At 39.9% G+C, this 14,218-nt stretch overlaps 1 protein-coding gene across 4 annotated transcripts; it reads left to right on the forward strand.

The window, feature by feature from the left end:
* Positions 1 to 1,881: 1,881 nt before the first annotated feature.
* Positions 1,882 to 13,664, forward strand: IST1 (IST1 factor associated with ESCRT-III; the record flags this gene model as incomplete). Of its 4 annotated transcripts, none has more annotated exons than XM_079722863.1 (9): positions 1,882 to 1,972; positions 2,406 to 2,586; positions 3,356 to 3,443; positions 8,083 to 8,166; positions 8,688 to 8,798; positions 10,011 to 10,211; positions 11,045 to 11,137; positions 12,183 to 12,231; positions 13,465 to 13,664. In XM_079722863.1, 9 exons carry the CDS (start codon positions 1,885 to 1,887, stop codon positions 13,662 to 13,664), a joined length of 1,095 nt encoding a protein of 364 aa, XP_079578989.1. The 4 variants fall into 4 exon arrangements, with proteins under 4 accessions (XP_079578989.1, XP_079578986.1, XP_079578987.1 ...); XM_079722860.1 differs by having other exon boundaries at positions 1,885 to 1,972; positions 12,187 to 12,231; positions 13,465 to 13,650; XM_079722861.1 differs by lacking the exon at positions 12,183 to 12,231 and having other exon boundaries at positions 1,885 to 1,972; positions 11,045 to 11,141.
* Between the last annotated feature and the right edge of the window lie 554 nt (positions 13,665 to 14,218).

The following is a 14,218-nucleotide window of genomic DNA, read 5'->3' on the forward strand; positions in this document are numbered from 1 at the left end:
CTCACAAAACTACTTGTTCTCTCTGGTACCTGGATTTTACACACATCACTCCCTCTGCCCAGGATAGTCACACCCTCTTTTTACCTTACGAATATCTTGCTTGGCCTTCTGGACTTGGCTTAGGCTTTTCCTTCTCCTAGAAAGAATTCTGTAACATCCCTGAGCAGGTTGCATGTCTTTTCTCTAGAATAGGTTTTTTAATCTTGACACTATTGACATTTTGGGCTGGATTTTTTTTTGTTTGGGGTGGGGGTGTTGTCCTGTTCATTGTAGGATGTAGGCAGCATCCTTGTATGCCTACTATATATGCTAGTAGCATCTCCTGAAATCATGACAAACCAAAATGTCTCCAGTCACTCCCAAATGTCCTCTCTAGACAAAATCACTTCCAGTTGAGTACTACTCTAGAATTCTGGTTCTTAGCAAATAGTAATGTAGTTGCCTGATATTCTTAGCTGTTTTTTTTCCAATAGAATTTAAGTTCTTTTGATCACAAGGACTGTGCCTTCTAAATTTTTTTATCTCCAGCATCTAGCCATTGTCTGTCATAGAGATAATCAGCAAATATTTGTTAAATGGATTGAACATAATTTAGTATTATCATGGATCCCAGATATTTACCATTGTAAACTGGGACTTGGGTTAATTATTAAATGAAGTATAAAGGATTCTGCAGGCAGTTTCACAAAAGGAAAATACATCTGATGTTTTCTATTAGTGGTTTATGCACAGGCAGACATACTATTCCTAATGTTTGTCCTTACATTGGGTATGTTTTTTGGTTTGTCTGTCCTTCGGTTACTTTGTTAGGCCTACCTTTTGTTTGGATATTACATGTTTTGAAGTTCAGGTCCATAATTAATAGAGAGAAATAGTGCTGTCTTGATACAGAGTGCACAGTGGTCAATGCACAGTGTTATACCCTAAAGTCTTATGGGTGGAGGGAGTGGTTTTGTTGACTATAACTTTGCTGTTCAGTAAAAGTCTTAGTAAATAATAGCCTTCTGTTGTCGAATTTTATTTTGCTTTTTGTTCTTAATTTTTTTTTACTGAAGTATAGTTGTTTACAGTGTTGTGTTCATTTCTTACGGAGAGCAATGTGATTCAGTTGTATATATGTATACATTCTTTTATTTTAAATATTTTTTTCATTATGGTTTATCATAGTATATTGAATTTAGTTCTTTGTGCTGTACAGTAGGACCTTGTTGTTTATCCCTGTTGTCGAATTTTATAGAGCATTTTTTAAAACTTTTTTCCTCTTTGTATATTTCTTTGTAGGTGGGTAGATGTTAATAATATTTCTGTGATCTTGGGCAGTAGCTTTTTCCAAAGGCTAAGACTTAGTAGGAGGATTTGAGGAATTAAGGTGATAATATTTTTGAATTTAGTTCTAAATTTGATAATCTTTTCTTATCACTATCTCTTATCTTTTTTGGGGGAGAAATAGGAGGCCTTCCTGTTTCTTTGTTTTTATCACCCCACTCCTATACCAGTACAGAGATAGATATTCATTTTATCCATCACCAGGTTCTTTCATCTCTGTGCTCAAAACAGATCTCAAATCCAATCACTTCTACCATCACCACTGTTAACTATCCCAGTCTAAGCTATTTTCATTTTTTGTTTGGACTGTTGTAATAGCCTTGTTCTTGGTTCTCTTGCTTCCATTATTATCCTCCCCCAATCAGTTCTCCACCCAACAGCCAAATGACCTTTAAAAAATGTGAGTCAGATCATGTTATTTATTTACCTGTATTAGAAAACTACTCTGGTTTATAATGTCAAATAATCCACCCTCTAACTGGTCTTAGTTCCTGAACTAATTTTAACTTGAAAGTAGTCACTGTGCTTCTTATCTTTTTCCAGGAGAAACAGCACAGCATGCTGGGCTCTGGATTTAAAGCTGAGCGTTTACGAGTCAATTTGAGATTAGTCATAAACCGTCTTAAACTATTGGAGAAAAAAAAAAGTGAGTTATGCATGATTGCATTATATTTTCTTTCCCAAAATATACCACTGAGTCCTAGCACCTCAATATTGGCTCTTTCAGGCTAGCACTATGAAGTCTTAAGGATCCCATATCCTTTAGGTTTTGGATACATTTCTGCTGTCCTTTGTGACTAGTTAGACTGAATCACTTTGTTGCAGGGAAAGGAACATACTCTTGCTATGGAATACGTAATGTGACTCCATAGGTGGATATTTCTGGCTACACAAACAATATTCTCATCTAGACGAGGTAGCAAATTCTAGACTAGATGAGATGAGACTAAATTTGCTAAGGGACGGTGAGCTAGGATATAGTAGAAACACCCACTTTTCTGTTTTGGGGTGGATGTCTGCCTGCAGGCCAGGGCCCAGTATACTACTACTTTGTGACTGGAGTGGGATTTGTGCTTTAGCGGAACTGGCCCAGAAAGCAAGGAAAGAGATTGCTGACTATCTGGCTGCTGGGAAAGATGAACGAGCTCGAATCCGAGTGGAGCACATTATTCGAGAAGACTACCTTGTGGAGGCCATGGAGATCCTGGAGCTGTACTGTGACCTGCTGCTGGCTCGGTTTGGCCTCATTCAGTCGATGAAGTAAGCTGGTTTGTCTTTTTTTTTTTTTTAAGCTTCATTGAGGTATAGTTATTTAGGGAAAAACTTCACATATTTAATGTGTACAATTTGACGAGTTTGGACATAGGCATACACCTGTACACCATCATCACAATCAAGTTAGAAAACAGTCATCACCTCCAGAAATTTCCTTGTATCCCCCTTTTTTTTTGATAAGAACACTTAACATGAGACCTGCCTTAAACATTTTAAAGCACTCAATACAGTATTGTTTAACTGTAGACACAGTGTTGTTCAGCACACCTCTAGAACTTTTTCATCTTGTATAACTGTAATGAAGAAAGGTATTTTAATTTGAAGACCTAAGTCAGATCACCTCTGGAATTTGAGAAAGGAGTAGTAATGCTGGTCTCTTCCTACACGTAGGGCGATAGCACTAAGGGACTAACTACCACTTCACATACCCAACAGCATTCTTCCTGCTCTTCACTTGAAGGCCTGATCTCGATGTAGACAACTGTTGAAAAGAAAATTTGGAATCTGAAATCAAGAGGCCTAAGTTTGCGTCTTGGCTCAGCCATTTCCTGACTTTGTGACCTTGGGCTTGTTACTTAGTGTTTCCCCCTCCAAAATAGGATGACAGAGATGGCTTGAAGCCTAGAGTTATTGTGAGAATCCAGTGAGATTTGTGAAATTGCCTTAGAGGCTGTCAAGTATGGGATACAGATGAGGGGGTTTTGTTTATTTGAAAGAATGTTCAATTTTATTTATTAATTTTTCCCTTCATTAGGGAGTTAGATTCTGGTCTGGCTGAATCTGTGTCTACACTGATTTGGGCTGCTCCTCGACTCCAGTCAGAAGTGGCTGAGTTGAAAATTGTGAGTACAACCAGTTTCAGTGATGCACGAAGTTTTTCCTATTAGAAAGGTTGGTTAACATAAGTCACTTCTGCTTTTTTGACCACGTATTTTTGTACCCTTCTCGTGCTGCCTTTGAAAAAGGCTTTGTAAACTTGTTTCTTCCTCCTTTTCAGGCCTTATATCATGGACCAGAACAGTGTTTTCCAAACTTGAGTAATTTTTCTAAGGGGCAAAGTTACAAATACCCCCCAGTTTTGTCTTAAATTATTTTTATTGTAACGTTATTTAAGTATGTAAAAATAGAAGAGTTTTTATACAACTGTAAACCCGTAAAGTTAAAATAACATTAATGAAAGGGAATGGATGTTTTGCTTCATTGATTCATTCCACAAATATTTATTGAGCAGATGTTGTGAGTTGGGTGGGTACTGACAGCACAGTGGTAAGCAAAGTATGGCACCAGCCCTACTCTTGTAGCTTAGAGTCTGGTAGAAGAGACAGGAAAATTCACTGAGAAATTGCCTGCCACAACGTGGATATGGTACTGACTGCTCAGGTACAAATTCAGTCAAGTTGTTTTCTCTCCTATTTTCTACATCTTTGCTAGTTATTCGCTAGGAGATTGTCTCAGTCTTACCTCCCAGCCTATCTTAGGAGATTTCCTTGTCTTCTGTATGTTTTTATTTTATTTTTTTATTTTTTTGTGGTACGCGGACCTCTCACTGTTGTGGCCTCTCCCGTTGCGGAGCACAGGCTCCGGACACGCAGGCTCAGCGGCCATGGCTTACGGGCCCAGCCGCTCTGCGGCACGTGGGATCTTCCCGGACTGGGGCACAAACCCATGTCCCCTGCATCGGCAGGCGGACTCTCAACCACTGCGCCACCAGGGAAGCCCTGTTTTTACTTTTTAAGAGCTCTTTTTAAGTCTCTGAATATGTGTTTTTTTTAATAGTCATATTTTTGTTTCATGGCTACAGTGTCTTCTAACTTTCTGAGAATATTATAGTCCCTTTTTAACTTTCCTTGTTTCTGTATTGTTTCCTTCTATCTATTTCTTAGATTTAAACTATTTTTATAATAGAGGCTTTTCTGAAAGGTTTCATGGCCCTTGGCTGTTCATGTTTAAGAGTGAGGTACTAAAAAGTGGATTGGAACCTCTTGTGTGCTTGCTTGGGTGGGCTTATTGCCAGATGCCAATTCATTGTTTGTTTTTTTCTCTTTTTTCCTTCCAGTTTCATTGAGATGTAATTGACATACAGCACTGTATAAGATGTACAGCATAATGACTTGACTTACATACATCATGAAATGATTATCACAGTAATTTTAGTGAACATCCATCACCTCATATAGATACAATATTAAAGAAATAGAAAAATTCATTTTTGTAATGAGAACTCTTTCGATTTACTCTCAGCAGTTTTCATATATAACATACAGCAGTGTTAATTATATTTATCATGTTGTGCATTACATCTCTAGTACTTACTTACTTACAACTGGAAATTTGTAGTACCTTTTGAGTGCCTTCATCCAATTCCCCCTTCCCTCCCACTCCCTGCCTCTGGTAACCACAAATCTGATCTCTTTTTCTATGAGTTTGTTGCATGTTTGTTTGTTTTTGAAGTGTAATTGACCTACAACATTATGTTGTTCCTGTTACACAACATAGTGATTTTTTTCTATACATTTCAAAATGATCACGATAAGCCTAGTTATGATATGTCACCATACAAACACATTACTTAGTTATTGACTATATTCTTCACACTGTACATTTCATACTTGTGACTCATTTATTTTGCAGCTGGAACTTTGTACCTCTTAATCTCCCTCACCTATTTCCTCCTCCCACCCACCTCTTGCAACCACCTGATTGTTCTCTGTATCTGTAATTCTGTTTGTTTATATGTTTTATTTTCTAGATTCCACATATAAGTGAGATCATATGATATTTTTCTTTCTCTGTCTGATTTATTTCACTTAGCATAATGCCCTCTAGGTCTATCCATGTTGCAAATGGCAAGATTTCATTCTTTTTTATGGGTAATATTCCATTATATATATGTACTGCATTTTCATTCATCTACTGATGGGCACTTGGGTTGCTTCCATATCTTGGTGGTTGTAAACAGTGCTTCAGTGAGAATAGGCGTGCATATATATGTTTTTTCTAATTAGTGTTTTTGTTTTCTTTGGATAAATACCCAGGAGTGGAATTGCTGGATCAGATGTTAGTTCTGTTTTTAATCTTTTGAGGAATCTCCATACTGTTTTCCATAGTGGCTACACCAATTTACATTCCCACTAACAGTACACTAGTGTTTCTTTTTCTCCATATCATCACCAACACTTGTTATTCGTGGTCTTTTTTTTTTATGATAGCCATTCTGACTATGATATCTCATTCTGGTTTGATTTGCAGTTCCTTAATTAGTGATATTGAGCATCTTTTCATGTGCCTGTTGGCCATGTGTTTGTCATCTTTGGTAAAATGTCCAGATCTTCTGCCCGTTTTCTAATTGGATTGTTTTTTGGTGTTGAGTTGTATGAGTTTTTTGTATATTTTGGATATTGACCCCTTATCAGATATATTGTTTGCAAATATCTTCTCCCATTCAGTAGGTGGCCTTTTCATTTTGTTGATAGTTTCCTTCACCATACAAAAGCTTTTTAGTTGGATGTAGTCCCATTTGTTTATTGTTGCTTTTGTTTCCCGTGCCTGAGACATACCCAAAAGAGTATTACTAAGACGAGTGTCAAAGAGTGTACTGCCTATATTTTTTCCTAGAAGTTTTATGGTTTCAGATCTTACATTTAAGCCTTTAATCCGTTTTGAATTTATTTTTGTGTATGTGTTGAGAGAGTAGTCCAATTTTCCCAACACCATTTATTGAAGAGGCTATCTTTTCCCCATTGTATATTCTTGCTTCCTTTGTTGTAGAATAATTGCCATATAACTATGGGTTCATTTTTGGGCTCTCTATTCTGTTTCATTGATTTGTCTGTTTTTATGCCAGTACCATACTGTTTTGATGACTGCAGCTGTTTTAGTATAGCTTGAAATCAAGGAGCATGGTACCTCCAGCACCAACTCATTGTTAAAAGATCTGACTAAGCCCTTTCTTGAGGGAACTCCAGACTGTCAGGAACTAGTTTTCTTTCCTTGGATTGGTCATTTTCCTCAGAGAGGAGTTCTGTCTTCTACCTGGAAGGTATAAGCTGGCAGCATTTTTGAGAGCACAGGGAGAAGGAAGCCAAAGGTATCATTCCTCTCTTAGAGAAGATTTACACGTAATTCTCTTGTTGCTAGTATCTCTGCCCTCTGCTGTGCATGGAGCCCAGAGTTCCTTTAGTTTAACGTCCCCAGAGAGTAAGCCTCCTGTATTCTGATAAGGTAGGGAGGGTGGTTATACAGTTTTGTGGGTAGGGGAATGGGAGAGTAGAGGCAACTGCTTCTACTTTTAATGTAAATCTTGTTTATAGCCTCTCTTATACTCCTCCTTTATATCAAGATTCCAGACGAAACAAAGATTTACATTAAAAAAAAAATGAAACCTTAAAGAAACAAAGTTAGGCATTAAAAAAAAAATGTCATAGTGGAAAAGGCATAAACATGCCACAAAACCTAAAAGCCATAAACAAAGAGTGATAAGTAAAAATTAAAGATTTCTGTATAGTATAAAGCAGAACAAAAACCATTGTTAAAAGACAAATAACAAACTTATAAGTACCCAGTACCACTGAAAGTCTACCTAACACTGAGTGCCCCCTCACTGAACTTCCAGGTATTGGGACCACTCTGGTCCAATAGCACTGTCATCTCCTGCCTGTACTATTGTAGTAACTTCTTGAAAATTTTTTCTACATCTACTTTGGCTTCCTTTAGTCTGTTCACCATTCCATCAGAACAACTAAGGGTTCTGTTCAAAACACTGATCTGATCCTGTCACTACCCCTTGCTTTAAAGTCCTTTAGTAGTTTCCTGTTGTTCTTGTGATAGAAACAAAACTAATAAAGCCTACACGGCCCTGCACTGTCTGGCCCCCGTCTGCCTTTCTTCATTTCCTACCATGCTCTTCCTTTGGGCCTTGCACAAGAGGCTCACTGATTTTATTTTGGCTGGAGGATTGGCCCTGTTTTTCCAGCAGAGAGGCCTTTTGCACATGCTGTTTTCTTTTCCTGGAATGTTCTTCCTTCCCTCCATGTTTAGTTAACTCCTGATCATCCTTTACATCTCAGTGAAGCATCACTTGATCTGACTTTTCTGATCAGGGCTGATTCTACTGTTGTAAGCAGATAGTTTAGTGTACTTTTCCTTTCCCCTTATCACAGCTGCATTTGTACCTTTATCTTTGTGATTATTTGAGTAATGATTGTTTTTACCCAGAGACTGTAAGATTTTATAAGAGTAGGAACAATGTCTGTTTTTCTCCATCATTTGTAGTGTGTAACATAATGCTTATAGTAGAGTGTGGCATATAGTTGCAGCTCAGTGGATGGCTGGATAAACAAATAACTAAATGAATTAATATGTGCCCCTTAAGGCTTTACAGACCTAGTCTTTTGGAAATCCTGTTCACTGTTAATAGGAGGAAGCTTGAAGCCCTCTGTAGGAGTGGTTCCCATTTTTATTTACTGTTCTTTTTCTTTGTAGGTTGCTGATCAACTCTGTGCCAAGTATAGCAAGGAATATGGCAAGTTATGTAGGACCAACCAGATTGGAACTGTGAATGACCGGGTAATGAACATAATTGTTAAACATGAAGCAGTGAGTGGGGTGGGGGCAGGTTATTTTTATTGCCTGCAGTGAGTCCAGTGGGTAGCACTGTAATGTAGGGTTAATCTGGGATTGCACATTTCATAGTAAGAGAGAGAAGAATGCTGTCTGGCAGGGCAGTCAGCTCCTTACCCCTGTCCTACACCTCTGACTGTGAAGCCTTCCATCATCTGTGTCATTCCTGGTTTTGTACCTTATCCTTTGTGCCACTTGTGATTTATGGAGGTAGAAGTGAGGTGGGGAGAAGGGTAGATGATTTCAAATGTGGAAGGCAGCAGTATCAGTCTTTGAGGCATATGTAACCAGAGAATGTGAGGGATACACGGGTCTTGTGCTTTGTGATTGAAAAAAATAATTTAACTGGATGGAGCTTCTTTTTTTCCTCTCAATTTGAAATGTGAGGAACAAAGTTTAAAATTGATACAGGTTAGGCTGAGGCTGGTTGATGCAGATGCATCTTAACCCTGATCTTTTACTTACAGCTAATGCACAAACTGAGTGTGGAGGCCCCACCCAAAATCCTGGTGGAGAGATACCTGATTGAAATTGCCAAGAACTACAGTGTGCCCTATGAGCCTGACTCTGTGGTCATGGTACGTTTAGAGTCTTTTAGAATACAAAGGAAAATGAGTCTCGATATCACTGTCTTTGAAGAATAACCATTTTCTTTGCACTCAAGTTTGCATGTGGGAGTTTAAGCCTTTGTCCAGTTAATGCCTCTGGGGTAACAATAAATATGCCTGCATCTCTCAGAGTATTTAGGGATCAGATGAGATGAATGACTGAAAACACTTTGAAAAGGTACAAACTTCAATACAAATATAAAGTGGCATTATTGCTACTTTTCAGTGAAGTTCAAGGAATTGAGAGGCCCCTATGGGTAGGAAGAAAAGCCCCAAGACCCAGAACAGATCCTGAAAACATCTGTTGTGTGCCTGCCATGTGCCCCAGAAAGCTGAGAATACAGAAAATATATAAACCAGGTCCCTGTCCTAAAGAGGCTTACAGTGAAAGAAGGGCAGATATGCAAACAGTAAATCAGCAGTTAATGTTGACCGGGTATAGTATATGTTTTGGTGTGCTGCTCAGACATCCCTCTCCCTGCCCAAAGTACACATTTCAGGACAGAAGCGTCTATTCCGCCAGCTCTTTTTAAAAAAAAAAAAAAATTTTACTTTTGGCTGCATTGGGTCTTCGTTGCGGTATGTGGGCTTCTCATTGCAGTGGCTTTTCTTGTTGCGGAGCATGGGCTGTAGGTGCACGGGCTTTAGTTGTGGCGCGCGGGCTTAGTTGCTCTGCGGCATGTGGGATCTTCCTGGACCAGGGCTTGAACCCGTGTCCCCTGCGCTGGCAGGCAGATTCTTAACCACTGTGCCAGCAGGGAAGCCCCTCTCCCAGCTCTTGAGAGTATTGATGACTGGTGGCTCACACAGCTGAGTGTCCCTCCAGCAATGGCCCTCAGAAGACAGCTTCCTTACCCAGGGTCTTTCCTGGGGGCAGCTTGTATTTGGTAACTGGTCATTGCAGGGGATTAAAGACTCTGCCCCTTTGTCCCCAGTTGGGAGCACCCGCTGTAGGCCCAGCCTAGCTCCAGAACTCCCTGGGGGAATTAGCTGACCCCTTTGTTGTGAATGCATGGCAGCCCACCTTCTTCCTTTGCCCAGCCCTGCTTCCTTCATGTCCCCACAAGTGTCTATCCCAAGAGACCTCTCCAGTAAACTTCCATCACGCTAATCTCCATCTCAGAGTCAGCTTCCTGGGGAACCTAGCTGGCCTAATGATACGGGTTTCTCTCTTTTTCTTAGGCAGAAGCTCCTCCTGGAGTAGATACAGATCTTATTGATGTTGGATTCACAGATGATGTGAAGAAAGGGGGCCCTGGAAGAGGAGGTGGGGGCGGATTCACAGCACCAGCTGGTGGACCTGATGGAACAGTGCCAATGCCAATGCCCATGCCCATGCCATCTCCAAACACTCCTTTCTCATACCCTCTTCCAAAGGGACCAGTAAGTACAGATACAAATAAATATGGATATAAACTCTAGAAAATGTTCCAGAAGATGACAAGTTGGCTCTGTGAATACTCAGGAATTGTAGGTTATCAAGAGGATTTAGCAGTAAGAATATTTGGTATTAGTTTATTGATCATATTGTGGAAAAAATAGCATGGGGATTTGGAGAAAGTCTTTTGGTTCACCTGTAGGTAATGAAGTGGGAAAATCTAGAGAGATGGTACTAGAAAAACTCCTTTTCATGTAGGTTTCTTGAACCTTTGGGACTTGTAGGTATACTAGTAGCTTTTTCCAAAAATGAATAACCAATACTTATTACCAGGTCTGCCTCCTTTGTAGATAAGAAGATGAAAGTCATTGCTAGTAAGAAAGTCTGGGGACTTCCCTGGCAGTCCAGTGGTTAAGACTCCATGCTCCCACTGCATGGGGCGTGAGTTCGATCCCTGGTCAGGGGACTAAGATCCCACGTGTTGTGCAGTGCGGTCATCTCCTCTCCCCCAAAAAAGAAAGTCTGGTAAGAAGCTTCCCTTGTAGACATTGAGGCAGTTTAGTAATTTGAAGAATAGCCTTTGGGTACAGATCTTTAAAAATCTGGATTCTTCCTGATCACACGTGGTCCTTTTAGGCACCTTTTTTTCTTTTGGGGCTCTTGAATACATGTATTAAATATATATCTTGAATATATATATGTGTTCAATGTGAATATATTCACATTGAGAAAATAGTTGTATACACACACATATATTTATTTCTCCCTTCCTATTTACACACTTCAGAAATTGCAGATCAGGGGCAATGTCTCTGATGTTGCCTTTCTCCTCTTGCAGTCGGATTTCAATGGATTACCAATGGGAACTTATCAGGCCTTTCCCAATATTCATCCACCTCAGATACCAGCAACTCCCCCATCGTATGAATCTGTAAGTGCCTGAGCCTCTTTTATAAGCAGCAGGAGTGAATCCCATGAAGAGAGAGCAAAATAATGGCCACAGGAAAGGCAAAGTTTTGATCAACTCCTAGTACTGGCATTGCTCTATGCTTTGGATTCTTGTGTTGCTTTAACATTACCCTGGAAACGGGGAGTGGTGGTGGTGGTGGTGGCAGCATTGTTGGTGGCAATGCTTTGTCTGCAGTTAAGCCAGGAATCAGGAAGGAGCTGCAGATCCTGGAAAGTTCTGGTAGGGCACTTGATCAGACTTTTTTTTAGACTAGGCAGAGAACCATATTGAGCTGGTACAGTCTTGGTGCTAGAATAATTAAAATACCAATTTTATAAATTCTCAACACTGTAAAGGAATAAGAACCAGATTTTTGTCTTAAACAGGTAAGTGTCTAGTAAATTTCAGCCTATAGCATTAATTTTATATTTTAGTCTTATAGTTAAAGCTTGCTATTATTGTTAATATGGTAATGATGCCTTGAACTGTAGGTGGTTGTAACGGTTTTGGTTCAGAATTAGATGACTTTTCTGCCAGCCTTGTTTCCTCATCTAGGGAGATTGCCCTGTTCCTGAGCTTGCTTAGTGTTCTTTCCTTTGATTTTTACATTGGGCCTGAATTTTTATGTTTTGGTTTTGCACGCATTGAAGCATTGCCCACAGCTGTTTCTAGGAATGGGGTAGAAGATCTTTGTTAGTATTTGAGGACTTGGTTCTTGGAGATGAATGCGGTGGTTTAGAATGCTTTCTCTCTGCCTGGAAGGTGAAGGTAACAGATTAAAGAGAGATGTTATGGTGTGGTAAGAATTTTCTTTTTCTCTGCTTGGCAGTTATGAGTTCAACATGGTATCTATCTGGTTGGAAGATGATCAGGAAAGGAGTATAGGGGGCGGAGCGGCAGTTTCTTTGGAGCAGTTTCTGTTGCTTTTGCTGAGCAGCTTAGCTTTTGCAACACACATGGGCTTATACCATTACTTTCACCAGTGATGCCATTGCTTTCTCCTCTGGTCATGATCTTTGTGTTTCAGGTTGATGACATTAATGCTGATAAGAATGTCTCTTCTGCACAGATCGTTGGTGAGTCAGAAACCCTCTTGAGAGTTTCTTAGTACTGAAGCCTTTGCTGTTTTCTCATCGCTGTTCCTCCCTCAGATTGGTTTTATGCTTGTGGCATTCTACCCACATGCCCCGTTCTCTCCCCAAATGCAGTATGGTTGGAAACAACTCAGATTTCCCACTTCCAAAAAGAAAAGATCTTTCGTGGCTCCAAAGAATCTCCCAAGTTCCCTGTTTCTGTTAGTGGTATCATTATTCTTTTTCACCTTGTAGTTTTCAGTCATCCTCAAGTTCGGTATGTTCCTGCTGCTTCCATTTCCACTGTGCCTGGAAATACCAAATTTTTTTTTTAATTTGGGCATTAAAGAGGGGGAAACAGACATAAATCATAAGTGTATAGCTCAGCGACTTTTCACAAAGCAAGCATGCTCATGTAGCCATTCACTGAAAAATTAAAACACTACCAGCACTCCAGAAACCCAGAGGGGAATATTTTAAAAAATTGGGACAGTTTCATTGAGGTATAATTTACATACAAAAAATACACAGAAGTGTATATTGTGATGTTTTGATGTGTATCTCCACACGCATAAATTATGTAACCACCACCTCAGTAAAGATACAAAACATTTCTATCACCCCAGAAAGTTACCTTGTGTTCCTTTCTAGTCAGTTCCATCCCAGAGGCAAGCACTGTTCTTATTTCCTAAAACTACGGTTTACGTTGCCTGTTCTAGAACTTAGATACAAATGGAAACATACAGTAGGTAGAGAGGGCGATGATTTTAACTTGTAAGATACAAAACGGAAGACTAGAAATACAGATCACATTCTATTACATCAAACGGTATGGATGTTAACATTCCATGTAAAATTTTTTTTCCCATAGGCCTTAAAGAGTAGCTCATCCCAATAGAATTCTAGTACCATTTCTTGGACTTTCTTATTATGGGAGTAGACCATACAGTCCATTTAAATGAATGCTGTGTACCTAAGCCCCATGCACCACACTTTGACTTTCCTTTAAACTTTTTTCTCACTGTAGGGAAGTAAAACATATATTCAACCATAATTAGAAAACGTAGCTGTTAATTGTCCTGAAAATTTTATTGACCTTTAGAATTATTTTTTAGAAAACAATGTTTTCTCCAGTATTTTGATTATTTTATTGTTTCTGCCAGGGGGGATTGTGGGGTTTGAGGATCTGAGCCACTGGCATTTTTAACACTGTGCTCCTTACTCTAATTTAATTAGGTCCTGGACCCAAGCCAGAAGCTTCTGCAAAGCCCCCTTCCAGACCCATGGATACCTATGACAACTTTGTACTGCCAGAATTGCCATCTGTGCCAGACACACTACCAACTGCATCTGCTGGTGCCAACACCTCAGCCTCTGAAGACATTGACTTTGATGATCTTTCCCGGAGATTTGAAGAGCTGAAAAAGAAAACATAGGCTTCCTAAACCAGGCAAGGTCCAAGTTCTGGGAATTGAGACTGAGCAGTTTCTCCTTGTAACAAAGAATCTCCATGAAATTCTGCTTCATCTGTTAACCATCACTGAGTACACTCTTCCTCTGGGCTCTCTTCCTGCTCTCTTCCACACTCTGCTGCTTTCCGGTTCTCCATTGCTCCTGAGAGACTAACAGCTGGAGATGGTGAGGTTGGAGCAGCTGTGGCTCCTGGCAGCCTTGCTTGTCTGTTTCCTGTCAGTGTGACCCCATTTCTCTCCTTCCTGTCCCACCATCCCTCCACAGGGGAGAGCTGTCAAAGATGGCCGGATGGTGGAGGAGAGTACTTCATGAAGTGTCTCAGCTCTGTGCTGAGGTTCTAGACTTAGAAACAAACCCCTCCATACAGAGGGACTGGTGGTGAGTGAGATTCAAGGCCAAGTTGTCTATTTTCTTGCTCTAATATGAATAGGAGAGAGAAAATGGCTCAGGAAGCCATTGTAACAATTCTTAGAAGCTGGGTCTTCTCATTGACATATACACTACTCCTTGCTGCAGG

Source organism: Hyperoodon ampullatus, assembly GCF_949752795.1.
Source record: "Hyperoodon ampullatus genome assembly, chromosome: 18".
Classification (NCBI taxonomy): domain Eukaryota; kingdom Metazoa; phylum Chordata; class Mammalia; order Artiodactyla; family Ziphiidae; genus Hyperoodon; species Hyperoodon ampullatus.